Genomic DNA, 18,956 nt, shown 5'->3' with positions numbered 1-18,956 from the left:
TTAGGGCAGAAAATTATCTGGCATGCGTTGCCTGGGCCCTGAAAGATTGTGGTCTTAAACTTTTTCTGCCTCACATTCAATGGCAACTTTATCGTACGCTACTTTTGATTGAACTTTGAGCTCTTGTACGTACTCATTATTGATATTTGCTATAATTTGATATCCATTTTTTTTTTTTGCTTGCTTTCACCGCATAATGTCGTAGAGTAGTATTCTCACAAAGACATGATATATAATTCGGCATCCAGTATCCACCCATATTTCTTTTAATAATGGAAACAAGTTTTTAGCCTCTACATCATAAAGATGTACGTAGCCTGGTTCTTACTACAACCATTCAGCATACAGCTGTGCAAATCTTGGAAAGGAAAAACGACCTATGAAATGAGTCACAATATATAATTTCAAACCCATATATATAGCACTGTTCCGAGCAAATCACCAGGATATGATCTGTTGCTATAGGCACTTGCAAGTCCCAAGTGAGCTGTGAGAAGAGAAAGAAATAAACAAAAAATAAATATAGAAAAAAAGCACTCTGTCAAGAAGTTGTTTCTAGCGAAACGTGCACACAACAAGAGATTGCTACAGAAGACGCGCACACACCGTACCTCGTAGTCACCGTAGAAACACCAGCCATGCATTGGGCAAGTGTTCGATGTGCATGGCAGCAAGCATTATATAGTATATAGTATATATATATATAGTATATATATATATAGTATATATATATATATAGTATATATATATATTCCAGTAATTCTTACATAAATCACCTCTTACTATTACATTTTCTTCTTTCTATATATACATAAGTAATCATGCTTTAAGCTCCTTTTATCTGCACTAATTTACTCTTCTGTTTTTTAGTTCTGTTTCATCCTCTAAACAAGCAACGACAGCAGGATGTCATCCTCATTATCATGACTAGCATTTCAAGCTGCTGCTATCCTCGCCGGTCCTGGGCACTCCTTCCATCAGGCACGCCACGGGCGGCACGGTGGGCGTGGCAGTGTTGCCGTACACGTTCCAGCAGAAGGGGTCGTGGACCGTGTCGCCGGAGGCCGGCAGCAGCTCGACATCGGAGAGCGTGATGTTGGTGCACGGCACGGCGTCGCTGCACCCGAAGTGGATGGGCGGGCTGCGCACGTCGTAGGTGCCCCGGATGCCGGCGTACGACACGCCGGAGACGAACACGGACGTGGTGGAGTTCTGGCAGCTGTGGGAGAGGCAGTAGTACTGGTCGATGATGATGGGGTTGCGCACGGCGTCCATGCGCACGTTCTCGAACGACACCGACGACACGGACCCGGACCCGCCCTGCCACGTCTTGATCCGCACGCCGTTGTCCGAGTGCCGGATCACCGCGTTCCGCACCGTCACGTTGGCCACGCACGCCCGCGACGACCCCGGCTTTCCCAGGCTCCCGATGCTGATGCCGTGGCCCGGCCCGCAGGTGACGTTCTCGATGTGGACGTTCAGGGTGCCGGCGCCGATGGAGACGCAGTCGTCGCCGTTGGAGACGACGGAGTTGGTGATGAGGACGTCCTGGGTGTTCTCGACGTGGATGCCGTCGGTGTTGGGGCTCAGCTCCGGGGAGTTGATGGACAGGCCGCTCACGAGCACGCCGCGGCAGCTGTCGAACCGGAAGTGGAACTCGGGGCTGTTCTGCACCTTCAGATCTTGCACCTTCACGTTGTTGCTCATGAAAAACCTCAACGCCTGATGACCACAAGAATTTTCCAAAAACAGATCAACGTCAGTCAGACAAGCACTGTGGCAGTTATTATGGTTAAAGTCGTTGCGCTAGCAGCTATGTCACTTACCACTGGGCTGTCACAAGATCCCTGGGTGTTTGCTCCATGTGTTCCCTGAGGGAAAAAAGCGACCAAGACTTTCAGATACTGCAAGTCTGTAATGACATATGAACTAGTAGCTCTGTCACGATGGTAAACAAATTACCTTGTGAGGCTTGCAGGGGAGATCCCACCACTTCTGGCCTTTGCCGTCGATGAGCCCGGCGCCGCGCAGCGACACGCCGTGGGCCTGGTAGAACACGAGCCAGTTGCGTTTGCTGTTCGCCGGCCACGTATCGGGATCGCTCGGTGCGACGATCGTCCCGTCGACCTGAAAAACACACGTATGTCATTGGAATCTCAGAGTCGGCAAGCTGATGAGCATCGGAATCAACAGTGGGCCGGCAGCGCCCATGTCATAGGCTTGCTTTTTTCTACGGTGGGTACCTGGATCGTGACGCTGCCCTGGCACGGTCCGGTGAAGACGGTGGTGTGCACCAGGAACGAGTGCCCGGCGGCGGCGAGCACGACGCTAGGCCCGTCGTCCTGGCACGCCGTGTCCCACGCGGTCTTGATGGCGTCGGTGTCGTCCGTGACGCCGTCCCCGACGGCGCCGAAGTCCTTGACGACGTCGTACACGGTGACCGCGCCCGGCGTTGGGTACGCCGACGGCGGCGGGGCCGGGGGAGATGGCCGCGCGCGCGGAGGCGCCCGCCTCGGGCTCGCCGGGCCCGGAGCGTGGGACGGCGGGTGCGCGGAGTTGTGCCTGGTGTGCTTGGTGTGGTGGTGGCGGCTGTGGACCCCGTCGCATAGGAAGCTCGAGGCGACGGCGAGCGCGAGAAGCAGAGCAATGGCGGTCCTAGCGGTGAACTCCATTATTGCGCAACTAGAAACAAGATCGCACTGAGCGGAATGGTGAATCTTGAATCACCAAGGCTGCTTATATAGACGCGCTCAGACGGAGAAGCAAGTGCTACGGCGGTCGCGGGGATCTAGCTAACTAGGACGAGACTGGCAGACTGCTCGAGGCGAGGCGGTTGGCAGCAGTAGTTGGCTTGGAGACGGTGTAGAGCGTAAGCGTACGGCGGATTTATAGGTCGCGAGAGGAGCGCAAGGGCGGGCGCGCCGTGCGAGGTAGGAACAGGAGGAGGGGGAGGGCGATGGTGGTGCCGTGGTGGGAGTGGTAGTGGTAGTGGAGGCCTCATCAGAGGCTTGTTATGTGTCTACTCTTGGCCATCTGCGCCGAAGGCTGGCCGGTTTTTCTAATGGCGGCGACCGACCGACCGCTCCACCGGTGGCCACGGGCGCCGGCCCCCTTTGCTTGCTTTTTCGCGCAATGCGGAGCGTGCGCCGGTGCACGAGCGCGGGCACGGCCACGAGAACGAAAGGTTGCCGAAAGAAAAGCGAGACGAGACGAGCTCGATTTGGTGTGGTAGCTTAGGAATATTCAAGCCGCCATAGACTGAATTTTGCCCTAGTGCTTGTTTCTTGTCACTCAGGCATGCGCCGGCCGGTCGGCGCATGCATGCTCTCGCTGCCGCCGCCGTTGCTGTTCCTTCACGTTTCTTGACGTATGTATGTATGTATCTACGCATCGCTTTCAAGGCATGCATTGGATGATTTGGACCCTAATCTTTCTTTTCCCGGGCATACACTGTACTTTTGTGTAGTCGGAGGATTTACGAGAGGTCGACATGGATCTCGCAGCGCGCGCGATTGGTCGAGTTCGATCCGTGCGTGCGTGCGTGCGTGCGTGCCTCCTTTCGCGGTCATAGATTGCTGCTGCTGCTCATGCGAGTGAGTGCACGGGTGAGCTATCGTGATAACGCCACCACTAGAGTGGGGTAACAAGGTGGCACTTTACCAAGTGGATTAATCCGGCCTGAGGGGCGGTGGCGAACGCCATTGGAGTTGGGGATTTAAAATTTCGTTAAAATTTTGGTGAAATTTTACAAATTTTAAAAATTTTAGATGGGAACGAAATATCTAATTCCAGAATTTTCTTTTACTAACATATGAAACATATAGAGCATATGACGAAAAATGATCGAAATTGCGATGAAATTTCGCAAATTTCGGTCTCTTCCCTGGTGAATGAAAAAAATTGTAAAACCAAAATTAAAATCCCTGATTGGAGCATGCATGATCGATAGAGCTTCGGCTTGCAGCTAGTTCGTACGTGCGCCAGTTTTCTATTGTGGTATTTCGACGGCCACAAGAATTTGATGATGCCGGGGGGTCCAGTTGACGCTAAATTAAAGTGTATCAAACTGGTTCGCCATTGATGTAGTGTAGCACTCAGGGTTGAGGACTTGACGTCGGTATAGTACTGGCTAAAAGGTGTGGTACAGTAGTAGCATACTAGCATGCATGATGATGTTAGTTGGGCATCAGTTTTAAGGCACTTCGTTTTCACTACCTGATCGAACAAACGATGCTGTTTGTGTTTGGCAACTCGATCGATCGCTTGGTGCATGCATGGCAGTGGCAGAGCAACAGCCATTCTACGTCTGCACCACCAGCCATTACCTGATTACCGAACACAGAGAAGACGCCACTGAAACAAGCAACTCGATGCATCTATAGCAGTACGCAAAAGACCAATTCCTCGCGAGATGCCAACCTCGCAAAACTGAGTGACAAGAGAACCATATGCGCGGCGGTTTTCTACTCCAATAAATTCTTGATCTTGGATGATCCCGAATTCCCGATGTTGCATGGTATTAGTAGCCGGCAGCTGTAGTGTTTAGCAATGCCATACTTGAAAGGAGTGCATTCAGCTGTGGCAGTGGCATTGTGATAGTTGAACAGGCAGATCTAATTTTGGAAGTATTAGGCCACAAATAGTCCTGTACTTAACCGCAAGCAACCATTCAGAATTAAGTTAGTACTAATCTTTTTGCTGACAAAGGGACCCTCTTTACACAAAGAGGCATTTCTAGACTGCAGATGCGGGTGGATGGAATTCCGGAACAAAAGGGGAAAGCAGCCGATCGATCGATTCTGGTGAAAACGTAAAGAAATCTGCAAATGCTATATTAGCCCCATGTGTCCATACCTTAACATAATCGTTGTTCCATAACTGTCTGCAGGACAGTGTCTACCATATAGTTTTTCAACTGGGATCTCCATTTGGATGTGATAACTCTTTGTTAACAACACCCTCCTGAAATCCTTGTGTACGCTTCGACTTGGCCAATGTGATCTGACTTGTGAGTGCATTGGAATAGCGTCCATTTTTGGAGACATGGGGAATGTTTGGTTAGGCTGCTCCCGTCAGCCTGCATCCGCTCAGCCATATAAGATGTAGCAATCGAGTGTTTAGATGTCTGCATCCGCTCAGCCGTATAAGATGTAGCAGTCGAGTGTTTAGATGTCTGGACGAGCTCCTAGCGCTTACACCCGCTCGTGCAGTTGCATGCACGCGTGAGGACGAGGGAGACGCGGGAATCGACCGTAGGTGAGATGCAAGCCCGGCGGATGCAGCCGGTTGTGTGCTGACCCACTCATCAGCGACAGCGAACCCTCTCATCCAGTCTCAGATTCAGCCTACCAAACACAAACTCAATTTAACTTGCATCCGCTCATCCAACCAACCAAATATTCTTCTTTTCTAAAATACAACTCCCCCATCCTGCTTTCCCTCCTCCAGGATATACGATACAACTATACAAGATCTCGTACAGGCAACCAAACATACCCATGGTGCATGCTCAGATGCACACGCCTACATGTGGTCAAGAACAACAAAAGTGGACATATAAAACAAATAAGAAACGAAGCAGATGCCTATTATTCATGGGTTCAGTAGTGATTCATGATTGAACCAGTAGGATTGATGGCGCCTGACACTGCACTGCATCTCACTCACACTAAAATTCGTTCCAAGTCATTTAGGTAGCCAACTATATATCAGGATTCATCCGGTAATAACAAGAGACATTAACCTACCATGCAAGTCCATGCCCATCCGAATGCTGCTCTGCTGGCTCCAAATTTTTACTCGTGAAAGATGACACTAACCAGTCCAAACGACAAACTCAATTCAGAAACTGCGGTCAAGGGATCTCATTCGACAAGGAATGGATCTTCAAGATATAACAGTTCATTCTTATACATGCACGTCCTGCTCAAACGAATGCAGTGCACATTCAGAGGGGCCTGTGTGGTGTGTAGAACGAAAAAGTGCCTCCAACATGCTTCCCATCTTATGCAGTCACACGGGCAGCGTCACGCTTTGCTGCAAACTCCACTTCCTCTGGTGTGAAGGGAAGTGGCTTTGTTGGTGCAGGCAGGCGGCCAATGCTATCGACCTTGTCTCGCTGTTTGGGTGGAGGCCTTGCCGCTTTTGGTAACAGGCGGCCCTTCTTCTCAAACCACTCGGGTTTGAGGAGCGCCCGGAATCCAAGCTTGTTGTAGTACACCAACCTTACTGTTCCACCAGCTGCTTCGACGGCAGCTTTTGCCCTTGCAGTCGCCCTTGATACCTGCAATTTCCAGTGCATGAACTGTTTATGAACGGATTTCAGAATCCAGAAACCAATATATAAAATGACGCCAGCAACCGCAAAAGTTCATGAAGGGCAGAAAATAGTGCACAAAAGTATTGAACTTATCCACAGCAGCAATATTCAAGACTTGTCTAATCTAGTGACCATTGACCACATAATTAAAGCAGCATACTATCATATAGAAGACAAAGGAAAATCGGCATGTTGCTTTTGTAGTCACCTACAGCATCCCATTTGTTGGTCTTATGCCAAATGATATTGATAAAAGATAATCAATCTTTATAAGTTGAACTACCTAATTATCTCTACCAAGAAACCAATCATCAGTACTCAGCATTGTTGCAAGCTAAGGATCAAATGTCCATGTACATGCTTGAAGTTTGTGCCATCGTATGCAGCAATAAACAAAAACAATCATTGTAGGTAAAAGCTAAACGTTCATTTTGGGATTCAAGAAGGCATGCATGCCATTCTGGACATCAACGGGATTGAAAGGAAATTGAACTTCCTAGCTACCTTCAGGAAAAAGCCATTGTCTGTGTTCAGCATGATTGCAAGCTATGGACAGGCTAGTAGATCATGCGGAGAAATAAGCTCCATACAAGATATCAGTTTAACGCTAAAAAAAAAAACGTTCTTTTCATAAGATGTCAAATTGCATGTTTCAAGTCATCACATGCAGCAAGAAGCAGAACATAATGTTTATAGGTAAGAGCCAGGCATTCAATTTGAATTTTGAAGACAAGCATGCCATTCCTGACAAGATGGTTTGCAAGGAAATAAGAAACTATAAGAGATAATTTCACTTCTGATTAGATACAAATACTTTATTTAACTGGAGATTATATTTACCTCAAGGTGAATCGGCCATTTGATTTCTTCTGCTCCACGGCCCATTAAGCGAATTCCATCCTTTATTTGCTTCCCAATGGCACCTGTATCCTGGCAAAGTAGGATACAGATGTTCATGTCAAAAAAAGAAAAAGAAACAACAGAAGCATACCTTGTTCAAAGAAATAATTCTGAGTACCTTCAGTGTTTTCATTGTGATCAGTTCAGAGGAATCAATTTTCCCAGCATTGATGAGCTTTGCAATTTTCCCTAGTCCACAGGGCTGATCAGAAGGAAATATTGATAACATCACGTATTGTCATATGTGGTATTGCAGATAACAATTTGCTCAATATAATCATATCATAGACAGCCGAAACAGTTTCTGAAGGCAGTACCAATTTGTAGATGCCTAACATTGGTGTGGGAGGAAATTGTTTGCTACTTGACTTATATTTCAATAGTTGCACACCATGGAGATAATTTCATGACCTATATTCTAGATTTTCCTTAGTGTTGTCCTTTTTCAAACTCCTTGCTATTGAATATGCCTCTTGAGAAGGGGGGGGGGGGAGTGTTAAGGATAGTAGTGTAATATGTGTGGGTCAATGGCGTTTCTGGTACTGTAGAATTAGTCAATATAGTAAAGCTATGTATCTGACGTTTGAGCTTCAGTAGAGTGGAGCCTTGGTAATCCTGTCGAATCAAGTGCAAAGCAAAGCACAGGACGAATGAAATTGCCACTAAAGCTATGGAAAGATCAGGATGACTACAAACACAACAATGACAAGTAGCAAGACAACAAACGAAGTTACTACTAAAGCTACGGAAAGACCTAGTTGGCAATGTTGCATCAATAACGACGGAGAATAAATTGACTATTTGACAAAAGAATATGTGCACTTGCACGACATAGACGAATTGAGTACACGACGGAAACCTTAGACTAGGAGATTACCATGATACCCTTGACTATTATACCCTTAACAGTCTACACTCACCACCTACGGTTGCCTTATGCAATGGCAACTGCTCACAACTGCTTATTGCTTGAATCTCCTCTGCCTATCTAGGATCTTGACAGAATCGATTGACTCCTTGAATCCTCCCTCATGTTTGCATGGTCCTGAACCAAATTAACAGAACTGATAACTGGTAGATCCGTTCATGCAGTTAACTATTTTCACAACACTAATTCAATAAGAAAACATGATTTGCCCAAACATTATGAATTGTGTTATTTATATGATATTTTAAGTAAAGCAAAGCATGTAAGATTAAATTACACTTGATTATCAACCTTAACATTATCAAAGTACAGGAGATCTACAAAATCTACTATTTATGTGAAAAAAGATTAAGGCTCTACAATAATTTGCTTATTCGATTATATTGTCTGTCAAATTAAAAACCGAACTAAGGCAGAACCACCAAAATGACAGGATATTTCAGTTATTTCAGCTTGGATTTTCTCTCCACCTACATCTCTGCAAAGCCTTTCATGCCACAAGATTGTGCCACCGAAATATCACTGTAGCAGCATATGCTATTCAAATGAAACAGTAATCTTCGGCTGTCATGTTTCGTGTTTCAGCTCATTCCGCTTTCTCTGGAACTAAGTCTACTAAAATTTCCTAAAATTGCTGAACAAAAAGTCAGATAGCATTATCCCAACGAGTGGTGTACAAATGATATCTACATCAACCACACCACAATTTTAAGCATCTTTCGCCATGCATATTAAGCAGTCCATAAATGCTACTTTCAACAACTTTTATCACAGTGTCAGTTAACAAACGTTCAGAAAACCGACCGATAATAGGCTCAGCCAAAGTTTTCTTCGTCTAATTGAGTCGATCAACATCTCTCTAAAGACAACAAAATGTTGGAACTGATCTCGGCTCTATCCCTAACGTGCACACTAACAAATCCTAACTGGATGGACCGAGAGAAGCGAGGGCAATTCGAGATGGTCTCGTCTTGGGTAGCATAGAGGAGGGGATTCAACCTTTTTTTATGAAACCTAAGAAAATCCCTATTTTTTCCCTCTTGCCTGAAACCCTAAATTCCTAATCCGAGCATAATCACTATTGGGAATCCCCAAATCCCAAAATCATGAACCCTAGAACTCATGTAGATGGGTTTACTCACAGTTTTGCGGTGTTTTTGGTTGTCGTCGGACCGCCGGAGTTGCTTCGTCCCTACCTTCGATGGATTCCCCCTTCGGCGACAATCGCGTACGGATTCTTCGGCCTGCATTTCCTCGTGCCACGTCGTCTTCTTGAGCGCATCGCAGACCCGCCGGAGCACGTCCCCTTTTTCCGCTGCACACGCACATTGCCCTCGCAAAACCACTGAGGATCGGGTCGACAGAGCCACAAGCCACTGCATGCGTGCTCTGGCGAACCGAACCATGAGGGCTCCATCTTGTCCCTGCTCTGCTCTCCTCTTGCTCTCTCTCACTTTTTGGCTGGCGGCTTGTTGTCGCCGGGGTACTCACGGGCCACCATTCTCTCAGGTGCCGGTGAAGATATCGGGGAGGGAAGGGGGAAATGGAGTTAAGGTTTGGGAACCGACGCTCGACACGGTTTTGTTCCGGCGAGAACGGGGGCTAATCGTCGATGGCGATTAGAAGGCTACGGGAAGCCGGGTGCATAGATCGGGCCGGCATGCGTGAAAAGCTATAGAACGGGCCACGCTAGAATGGGTCATAGCGCGGGCATGAAGAGGTCGGGCCGAAAGCAATTGTTGCGGGCTCCTCCAGCACACGACTAGGCCGCATGCAGGTGCGCGCGAGTTTGGGCCGAGCCAGCCCGAACGACCCTTTTGGGTTGTTTTCCTCATGTTTTGGGCTTTTTCAATTTTTAATGATTTTTCTAGTGGATTTTGATGCTTCTCCATTCATGCACTGGATTAATTGACTAATGTGGCCCAAATAATGATATTTTATACACCAAAATTTATGAATATTTTTCTGGATAAATTGGAACCAACGGGAAAACTTATTTAGAGAATTTTGATGTTTTTTTGGCCGTGATTGCATACTGACCAATATTGTTTGCGGTCATGTGCTAAATTTTACAATTATTTTATGTAGATCCATAATTACTTTCTGACCAACATTGATTGAAATTATGTGCCATTTATGTATTTATTAAATTCTTTTCTGTCTTCTGCCCAACGGTGATACGGATTGGAATCAAGTTTTGCATGTTTTTAATCAGACTAACGTAGGGTTAATTTTGTGCAAATATTATTTCATAATGATTCTCTAATCTTACCAAATCTTTTTCTCAGTTCTTACAGCTTTTTCTATTGCCGCCACAATTGACAGCATAGATTAACTTATAGGGAACAACTTTCCTGCTTAGAAAGCTAAAGTTGCGGTTGTCCTTGGCGTCTTGAACCTTGACGATGCACTCACGGTTGACGCTCCCACTGCTCCCGCCATTGGCGTGGAGAATTATGAAGAATTAAAAAAACTTATGATGTACTTTCTGAGATGTGGGAGCGGTCCAACCGCATGTCACTTATGACAACGAGGAATTTGATCTCAGATGCTATAAGGGGAGCAATCCCTAACTCAGAGAAAGCTAAGACGTACTTGATATCCGTGGAGGAGCAATTCAAAGACACCTCCAATGTTTATTCCAGTACATTTATTCAAAAACTCCTCAACACTAAGTATAATGGGTCCGGCAGCATAAGAGAACACATCATGATGATAACAAACATAGCTGCCAAGCTAAAAAGCATGAATATGGAAATCTCTTAGGGCTTTCTTGTCCACTTCATTATGACCTCTCCCCCTCCTGAGTTTTCTCCTTTCAAGATCAACTATAATACTCAAAAAAAGAAATAGATCATGAGCGATTTGATCACGATGTGTCCAAGAGGAGGGGCTGAGGGCTGAAAATAAAGATTTTGTTAATCAAGTAAGCAGTTTCAGGAACAAAAGAAAATTCCAAGCAAAATTTGAGTCTAAGAAGAAGTTGCATTCCGTCGCTAAGCACGATAAGGTAGCGCAACGGATGTCCTAGACACCTCCTAACTCCCAAAAAACTGAGGATGATGACTGCCACTTCTGCCAAACAGATACTTACGGCATCGTCAACAATGCAAATTGAGTTTGTAGCATGTTATGAGACTATCGGACAGGTTGTATGACTAAAGAACTTATGTTATCCCGGAATTGAGAATGTAATACATCATTATGAAACCACTTATGTTATACGAGTAACAACAAGTCGAGTGGTACTGTCAAACACATCGACATTAAGTATTATATTGTGAAAGGTAGAATCCTGGATCAAACTATCAATGTCAAGCATATATGTATTAAGGCAATGCTTGCAGCGTCGCTCACTAAAGGCTTACCACCCCATAATTTTCATGATTATCCTGCCGACATAGGATTATTGGAAAGCCTATGATTCTGGATAAGAGGATCATAAAGCAAACAAATTCCCATTAAGCATAACAAATATCCATTTCAAGATGAGATAGTATGCTATAGGTTATTGGGTTCCAGTGGCATTTCACAAGCTGTTGTAACGCTTTGCCTTGATGTGCTGTTTCATTGAGAGTGAGCTTATGATGTTAGACTTACAATCAAGGAAAGAATGTTGGAATTGATCTCGCCTCTATCCCTAATGTGCACCCTAACGAAATCCTAGCTGGATGGACCGAGAGAAGCGGGAGAGCCCCACTTCCCCACACGCCCTGATCGAGGGCGTAACTAACCCCAACTTGGTTGCGGTCCCATCCCGTGCGACAGCTATAAAAAGAGAACGGGAAGTTCGGATCTGTTGATCGATTGATTGACGCAAGCTATAGCCGCTTCCCTAAACCCTAACGTAATCCTAAAGAGCGTCGCCAGCAGGGTGAAGACCGCCGCCACGACTACGTTGACCGCCCCCACCGTCGCCATCACCTCCAGCTACACCGGCACACCAGCGACTGCTTCACCAACACGTTCTGATGCATCAAGACGGCGACATTCATCTACACCAACGCGATCACCCTCTCATCTTCATCTAATGACATCACCGAAGAACGGTATGTCCACATGCTTCCGCTCTAATGATTGGTGTCTGTTTCTAGAGCTATTGTTATGCAAATGATCTAACGCAAAATCATAATACGGAAGCATAAGTTACAAGATGAGAAGTGAAACTATGTCAACCCGGTGTGCAGAACACAGATCAACCACCTTATGTGCAAGCCAGATTTTTACCATATAAGTAAGCAGCATTTTCAATCAAGCATCATTTGAGGAGATAACTGGACCCCAGTGATGTACTGGTTGCGAACTGATATTAGGCTATACGAAACCAAGGAATGAAAATGGCAGTATGTCATCAATCGCCGATGGGTCGAACACCTGACGCGCACCACTCTATACTACGCCATCCGAGCCGTAATACCGCACAGATGCGAGGAGAGGAGATGAAAGGGGGGAAAGCAAGAGTTGGTGGGACCTGGAATGTGAGGGAGAAGCGGTTCTTGAAACCGCGGCGGGGCAGGCGGCGGCGGAGCGGGGTCTGGCCGCCCTCGAAGCCGAACCTCGCTGTGCCGCGCGCCTTCTGGCCCTTGTGGCCGCGGCCCGCCGTCTTTCCCTTGCCGGAGCCGATCCCGCGACCCTTGCGCGTCTTCTGCTTCCTTGCGCCCGGGTTGTCCTGCAGGTCGTTGAGCCGCAGCAGGCTCCCCACCGTCCGCGGCGCCCTCGTCGCGGGCGCCGACGCTGCCGCTGCCGCTGCCTGGGTGGCGTAGGAGGAGATTGAGGAGGCGACCCTTGGGGCGAGGAGGAGAGGCCTGGGCGCTGGTGGGAACGGATGCGGGAGGCGGCGCGAGGCGGCGGTGGCGGTACGGAGGAGATGGGAGGCGCGGCGCCACATGGCTGGTGGTGGGCAGGCTTCCTCGCGGGCTTTGCCTGGGCTGGGGGTTTTAGGGTTGTTCTAAAGTTTGGGTTTTGGTTATTGCCTTCAAGAAGCCCGTTAAAATTTGGCCATGTTAAAATTAAAATTATATTAAAACTTAAATATATCAAGTAGTGTTTGATTTGAAATCAAGTTAAAATTTTAGCTGACCAAACAACCCCTTAACATGCCACGGCAACGGCTCCCTCCTCAAGTTTGTGTCTCGTCTTCTGCAGCTTCTCTGAGGTTACAATAAAATTCCTTCAAGTTGACCACAGTAGTCCCGTCAAAATATATATTATCTAAAATTTAACACGCTAGTTATATTACTCCCTCTAGTTATAAAAAATATCATTCTGTATATCAATACAGTCCCTAAAACATATGTTTGACTAATATTTTTTATATAAAACTAGAGGACTAAGTCCTTATATATTATAAATATATTAATAAAAAGAAGAGAGAGTACACGACAGTTGCATTAGGGAGAGAAGAAAATAAAGTAAAGCTAAGAAATTACATATTAGATTTGATCCATTGAGAAAGTTCGCTAACATATCTTCTTTTAATCTGAGTTACCAAATTTAACTCATGGAAAAACATGTTCCTGCATCTCGTGATGGTTGGGTCTATGTGCTGAAAAAAAAACAATCATTTGGCATTGTCCAAATGCTCCAGCTCATCGTAATCATGAATTCCATGAAGAAAGGCTCGTTGATTGTCCTCTTCATATGAAGCCAAATTCGATCAATGTTCATCCAGTGAGGAACGGAAATGCCAATGGGTGACCAGCAAGCTCTTGCAAATTTGCATCTCATAAATAAGTGAGCTGTTATTTCTTCATACTACCAAATGCACAGTTCACAAGTATAATCTTTCAAAATCATATTTTGTCTTCTTAACAAACCCCTCAAATTTAACCGGTCTTTGAGCAGCAACTAGAAGAAAACTTTATATTTTTTCTAACAGGATGATCTCGAAAGCCATTCCAAAGATGGGTGGATCGGTGTGTTGAAAGGACAATAATGTCGTTTAAAGGGAGTGTGAATAGGTGTTTTTATAAAATTTATCATCTTTTTTCGTTGATCTAAATTTACAGCGGAAAATAAACTAACGGATTTTTCACAAGTGAAAATTCTAAATATGTTAGGCTCAATTAGTACACAATTAACCTAAATAAGTGTGGAATTTACAATTCTAAGGTGACAAAGATTACTCAAATCTAGTAAAAGATATATAATAAAATTCAAAAAGAAAATCCTGAAAATACTATTCACTGGATACTCCGGGTTCAAATTGTACAGAATCTGGAGTTTCCGGGTTGACTCGGATACTTTAGGTTCAACATAGAAAGAACTTGAAACTAAAATTAAAATGCGTCTAAAGATTTCTAGGTTAAACCAAATAAAGTCGTATGTTCTAAATAATGATTCCAAGTGAATCCACGGAGTACCTACAATCAATTTTATACGAACAAGTAGATCGAGCAATATGCATAAATATTGAGCAAGAACATAAGAACAAAGAAACAAGGGAGGAGACACAAGATTTATTTCTCGAAGTTCGGACACCTTCTCTAGATATTGCTACGTCGTCGTTGAAGGGCTCAGTCACACTTGAGTCAGGTCTCTCTCAACTCTTTTCCTCTCCAAACTCGGTCACACTTGAGCTTGGCTTCCACTCTTGATTTCTTCCCTTCCGGGTCCAAAATCGAAACCTTTACAAACTTCTCGCGACACACAACAACATTGGGTATTTGTCGGCGATGCCTAACCACCTATGAGCTAAAAGCTCCAAGAGTAACACCGATGGGAGATACCGCTCACTTGCACTAAAAATTGCATATCTCTCAACCCAACTCACTTTTTTCTCAAATCACACACTAAAATGGAGTGAGAAGGAGTTCTTTTGGCTCTAAAGATGTTCTTTTTCATGCTCTTGCAGCAGCAAACAAGTGTGGGGGTGAGAGGGTATTCATACTATTCTCTCAAAAACTAGCCGTTACACAACTTTTTGTACAGATCCGGAGTATCCAGGTCAACCCAGAGTCTCCAGGTTGGCACTAGAATGCATAACCGAGATCACTGGTCGGAGTAAAGTCTGGAGTATTCGGGTGAAACACTCAGTCTCTAACAGACCACCTGGCTCGGAGCTAAACCCAGAGATTCTGGCCAACCCAAAGTATTTGGGTCAACCCGAGGAGTCCGAGTTCAGCACAACCGACCCTGTGAAAACGGTGATAACTTTTGATCCCGAAGTCCGATTTTGACGATTTTAGACTATATGGAAAGCTTATTCAGAGGGTTACACATCCCAACTGAATTCATGATCTCAAACACATATGGTCAAACTAGAAACACTCCAAAAACCAATTTAGACACTATCACACTTTCCGTACTGAATTCCTAAAGCGAACTCTTACTTTGGGTTGATTAGAAACTCTTGAGCACTGAAACAAGATAAATAGCTCATGTTGCATCCCTCTTAATAGTGTGGTATACCTATACTCAAATTCAAATATAAAATTTGTTTGAACCAATTTGTGTCTTTAAATTCTTTCAAGTACCACTTCTTTCTTTTAAACCTTGAGGATTGCTAACTTCTATGTAATCTTCACTCTATCGCTTTTTGATTCTTCATATGATCGACACGAGTCATCAATAGCTTCCCATGGTCTCACAAAGTCAATTGGCGCAAAGCCTTCACTCGCTCTTCACCATCGCCTTAGTCCTTCGGTGCCAAGCTATTTGCTTGCCCTTCACTACTGGATGGTCCATCACAGTCAAGTCTTGCTTGTCCTTCTCTGTCTTACCATAGAAAACTATTTTGTATTCGATATCTTTAATAAATTCACTTTATCATATATGGAGTCCAATCTTGTTCTTCACTCTTAGCATATATGATTTCAATTCAACTTACGCATTCTTATGGATCATAACCTCAACTCACCCTCAAGCACAAAACTCATAATTAGTCCATAAAATTCTATTGACAATAACATATCTTTAGTTACTTGTTCTCCACAAGTAACTTAGGCTTCATTCTTGAAACTTCTTCTTCTTCTTCTTATGAACATCACTAAGGTCTCAATGACTTTGATACAATTCTTTGAACTCATGACATTTCTGAATAAATCCATACTATATTTCTTATGCATCTCCTATAGAATAACATAATAACAATTCTCAACATCATTGTTAGTCTATAGCTATTGTCATCACTTACTCAAGCATCACCTAAAGCTTATTGATCTTGATACATATTTCTCCTCCATGCATCACATATGGAATATCTTACTAACAATTCTCAACAACATAGTTAGTTCATAGGTATTATCATTAATTACCAAAACAATAAATAAGAGGTAGATGCACTTTCAATCTCCCTTATTTTGGTAATTGATGACAATCTTACTAGATGGTTATATTTGAAGCATTTAAAGTTCTAAGTATACATATAATCCGAAGATGAATGTATACAAAGAACAAGTTTTAGAAACATCAAGCATCACAAAGATATTTGAGGTTATCAAAACTAGTTTTACTAGCATCAAACATCACAAATATTTTGATGTTAGTAGAAACCAACATATGTATATAGTAAACTCTCCCACAATCTATGCATGTGTGAATGAATCTTGAATATCATTGCATAAATTATTTATCTTAAATTTTGGATGGAGTTTCCTTTATACATATGAAGAAAGCATGACAAAGTATATATGAAAATGAATATGCTCATGCAAAGAGGAAACTTTTCAAAAACAAAAGAGGTTAGTAAAACCCACCACATAGAGCAAACTCTCTAATAGGTAGTGCATATGAAATAGATATCAATTGAAAATATATAACAATTAAAAATAAATAAAAATACTATGCACCTTTTAGCTATTAAAAACAGTTGAGAGAGCCTTACTCTATATGTTGGATCAAAGAAGGAAAACACGCTATAGATATTAACATTGATGTCAAAAAAGCATGCTCATTAATTTCAAAATCCGATAAAGATACAATTGGGATAAAAATAGCATATGAGACTTGAAAATACCAAATGAAACATAAAATAAAAAAATTGTCCAAATTACATCTAAAACAAAAGATCAACAAATGATCACTCATAAAGTTCAACTAAAGAACTAAGTAAATAGATTGAGCATATAGATAAATGAATAAGTTACAAACATGCTCAAAAACTTATCACAAATGAGTATATTGAACAGGATACATGCATTGAGATAATAAGCTTCTATAAACTCCAAGATGAAAGTTTACTTGAAAAAACTAATATTTATATTATAAGAGGTAAATGAAATCTTTCAAAAAAGAGAAATCACTTAAAAGCAAAATTTGAAACAAATATGATCAATAAGGATTACCACTTGTATTACTACCAATTGTAAGAAAATAATGGTATTAGAGATTTCACAAGTCGGTAATTACAACAACACATAGATCAACTTTCTTTCAAGAAGAATGAGAAGAAAGATTTTAGAAATTAAACATCGTGCTTCGAAGCATTCTTCACAAAATCAACTATTACAAGTAAACACATAAAAAAATATAGTTGATTTGATCCGATATGAGAAAGATTCAAATTAAAATCTTGATATTAAAAGATCACTAGAGAAGTACCAATAATCTCAAGTTTCAATTTAAGATCAAATGTGGATTAATTAATGGATTCTTGCAAAATTAAACTTTACATGAACTCGACATATCACATACATACTCAATAAGCAATGATATCAATTCTAAGTAGTATTACAAATATTCACACTTTATGGGTATTTAAGATGCACAAAGCATAATACTCCCCTATAATATAATATTTTATTAATTTCTCTAAAAAAGCAAAATAGAATTCAATAAGACAAATAAAATCAAATAAGCCTCCAAAACCACACAATCAATATATGAATGTGCAATACATCCTACACATACTAGTTATATGACTTACACATACTAGTTAGCAAGGAAAGCTAGATGCACTAGAAATAAAGCCTTCACTCGCTCTTCACCATCGTCTTGGTCCTTCGATGTCAAGCTATTTGCTTTCCTTTCACCCCCGGATGGTCCATCGCAGCCGAGTCTTGCTTGCCTTTCTTCGTCTTGCCATAGAAAATCATTTTGTATCCGATTTCTCAATAAATTCACTTTATCATATTGTTCCTCACTCTTAGCATATATGATTTCAATTCAACTTATGACTTCTTATAGATCCTAGCCTCAACTCACTCTCAAGCACAAATAACACATTTAGTCCATAAAACTCTATTGATAATAGCATACCTTTAGTTACTTGATCTTCACAAATAACTTAGCCTTTATTTTTCAAACTTCTTCTTCTTCTTCTTATGAACATCACTAAGATCTCAATGACTTTGATGCAATTTTTTGAACTCATGATATTTCTCAATGAATTCATACTTTATTTCATATGCATCTCCTATAAAATAATATAATAATAATTCTTAACATCATTGTTAGTCCATAGGTATTGTCATCACGTACCAAGCATCACATAAAGCTCATTGATCTTGATATATATCTCTTCTCCATGCATCACCTATGGAACATCCTACTAACAATTCTCAACAACATAGTTAGTCTATAGGTATTGTAATTAATTATTAAAACTACATATAAGGGCTAGATGCACTTTCGTGTGTGCCCTATTAGAATTTGTATGTCTTCTTGGATGAAAAAAGAGAGTTGCCCCAAATGTAATGCCAAGAATCTGACCTAGAAGATTGCTGCAGACTTGTAATGTTGGACTGCAGCAATTGGAATTGTGCATAGGCATAGGCTTGGGCTGAAAGGGGTAAATAGAAGACATCTAGAAGATTAGACATGTTGAGAGCTGAAGCCAGGGTGATATTTTTTATTCTGGCAAAGGAATAA

At 42.9% G+C, this 18,956-nt stretch overlaps 2 protein-coding genes across 2 annotated transcripts; both read right to left on the bottom strand.

Annotated features, from left to right (window-relative positions):
* Positions 1 to 731: 731 nt before the first annotated feature.
* Positions 732 to 2,979, bottom strand: LOC133900115 (polygalacturonase At1g48100-like). The gene is made up of 4 exons (XM_062341248.1): positions 2,244 to 2,979; positions 1,963 to 2,127; positions 1,827 to 1,871; positions 732 to 1,722 (listed from the first exon to the last, which is right to left on the bottom strand). The coding sequence occupies exons 1-4, from the start codon at positions 2,670 to 2,672 to the stop codon at positions 928 to 930; spliced, it is 1,434 nt and encodes a 477-aa protein (XP_062197232.1). The 5' UTR covers positions 2,673 to 2,979; the 3' UTR covers positions 732 to 927.
* Positions 2,980 to 5,817: 2,838 nt separating this feature from the next.
* On the bottom strand, positions 5,818 to 13,094 carry LOC133900108 (uncharacterized). Its single transcript, XM_062341236.1, has 4 exons — positions 12,619 to 13,094; positions 7,338 to 7,421; positions 7,160 to 7,249; positions 5,818 to 6,283 (listed from the first exon to the last, which is right to left on the bottom strand). Exons 1-4 carry the CDS (start codon positions 13,033 to 13,035, stop codon positions 6,005 to 6,007), a joined length of 870 nt encoding a protein of 289 aa, XP_062197220.1. The 5' UTR covers positions 13,036 to 13,094; the 3' UTR covers positions 5,818 to 6,004.
* Between the last annotated feature and the right edge of the window lie 5,862 nt (positions 13,095 to 18,956).

This window comes from Phragmites australis, chromosome 2 (assembly GCF_958298935.1).
Source record: "Phragmites australis chromosome 2, lpPhrAust1.1, whole genome shotgun sequence".
Lineage (NCBI taxonomy): Eukaryota > Viridiplantae > Streptophyta > Magnoliopsida > Poales > Poaceae > Phragmites > Phragmites australis.
The sequence above is the reverse complement of the archived record's forward strand: the minus strand, read 5'-3'. Positions and strand labels throughout refer to the sequence as shown.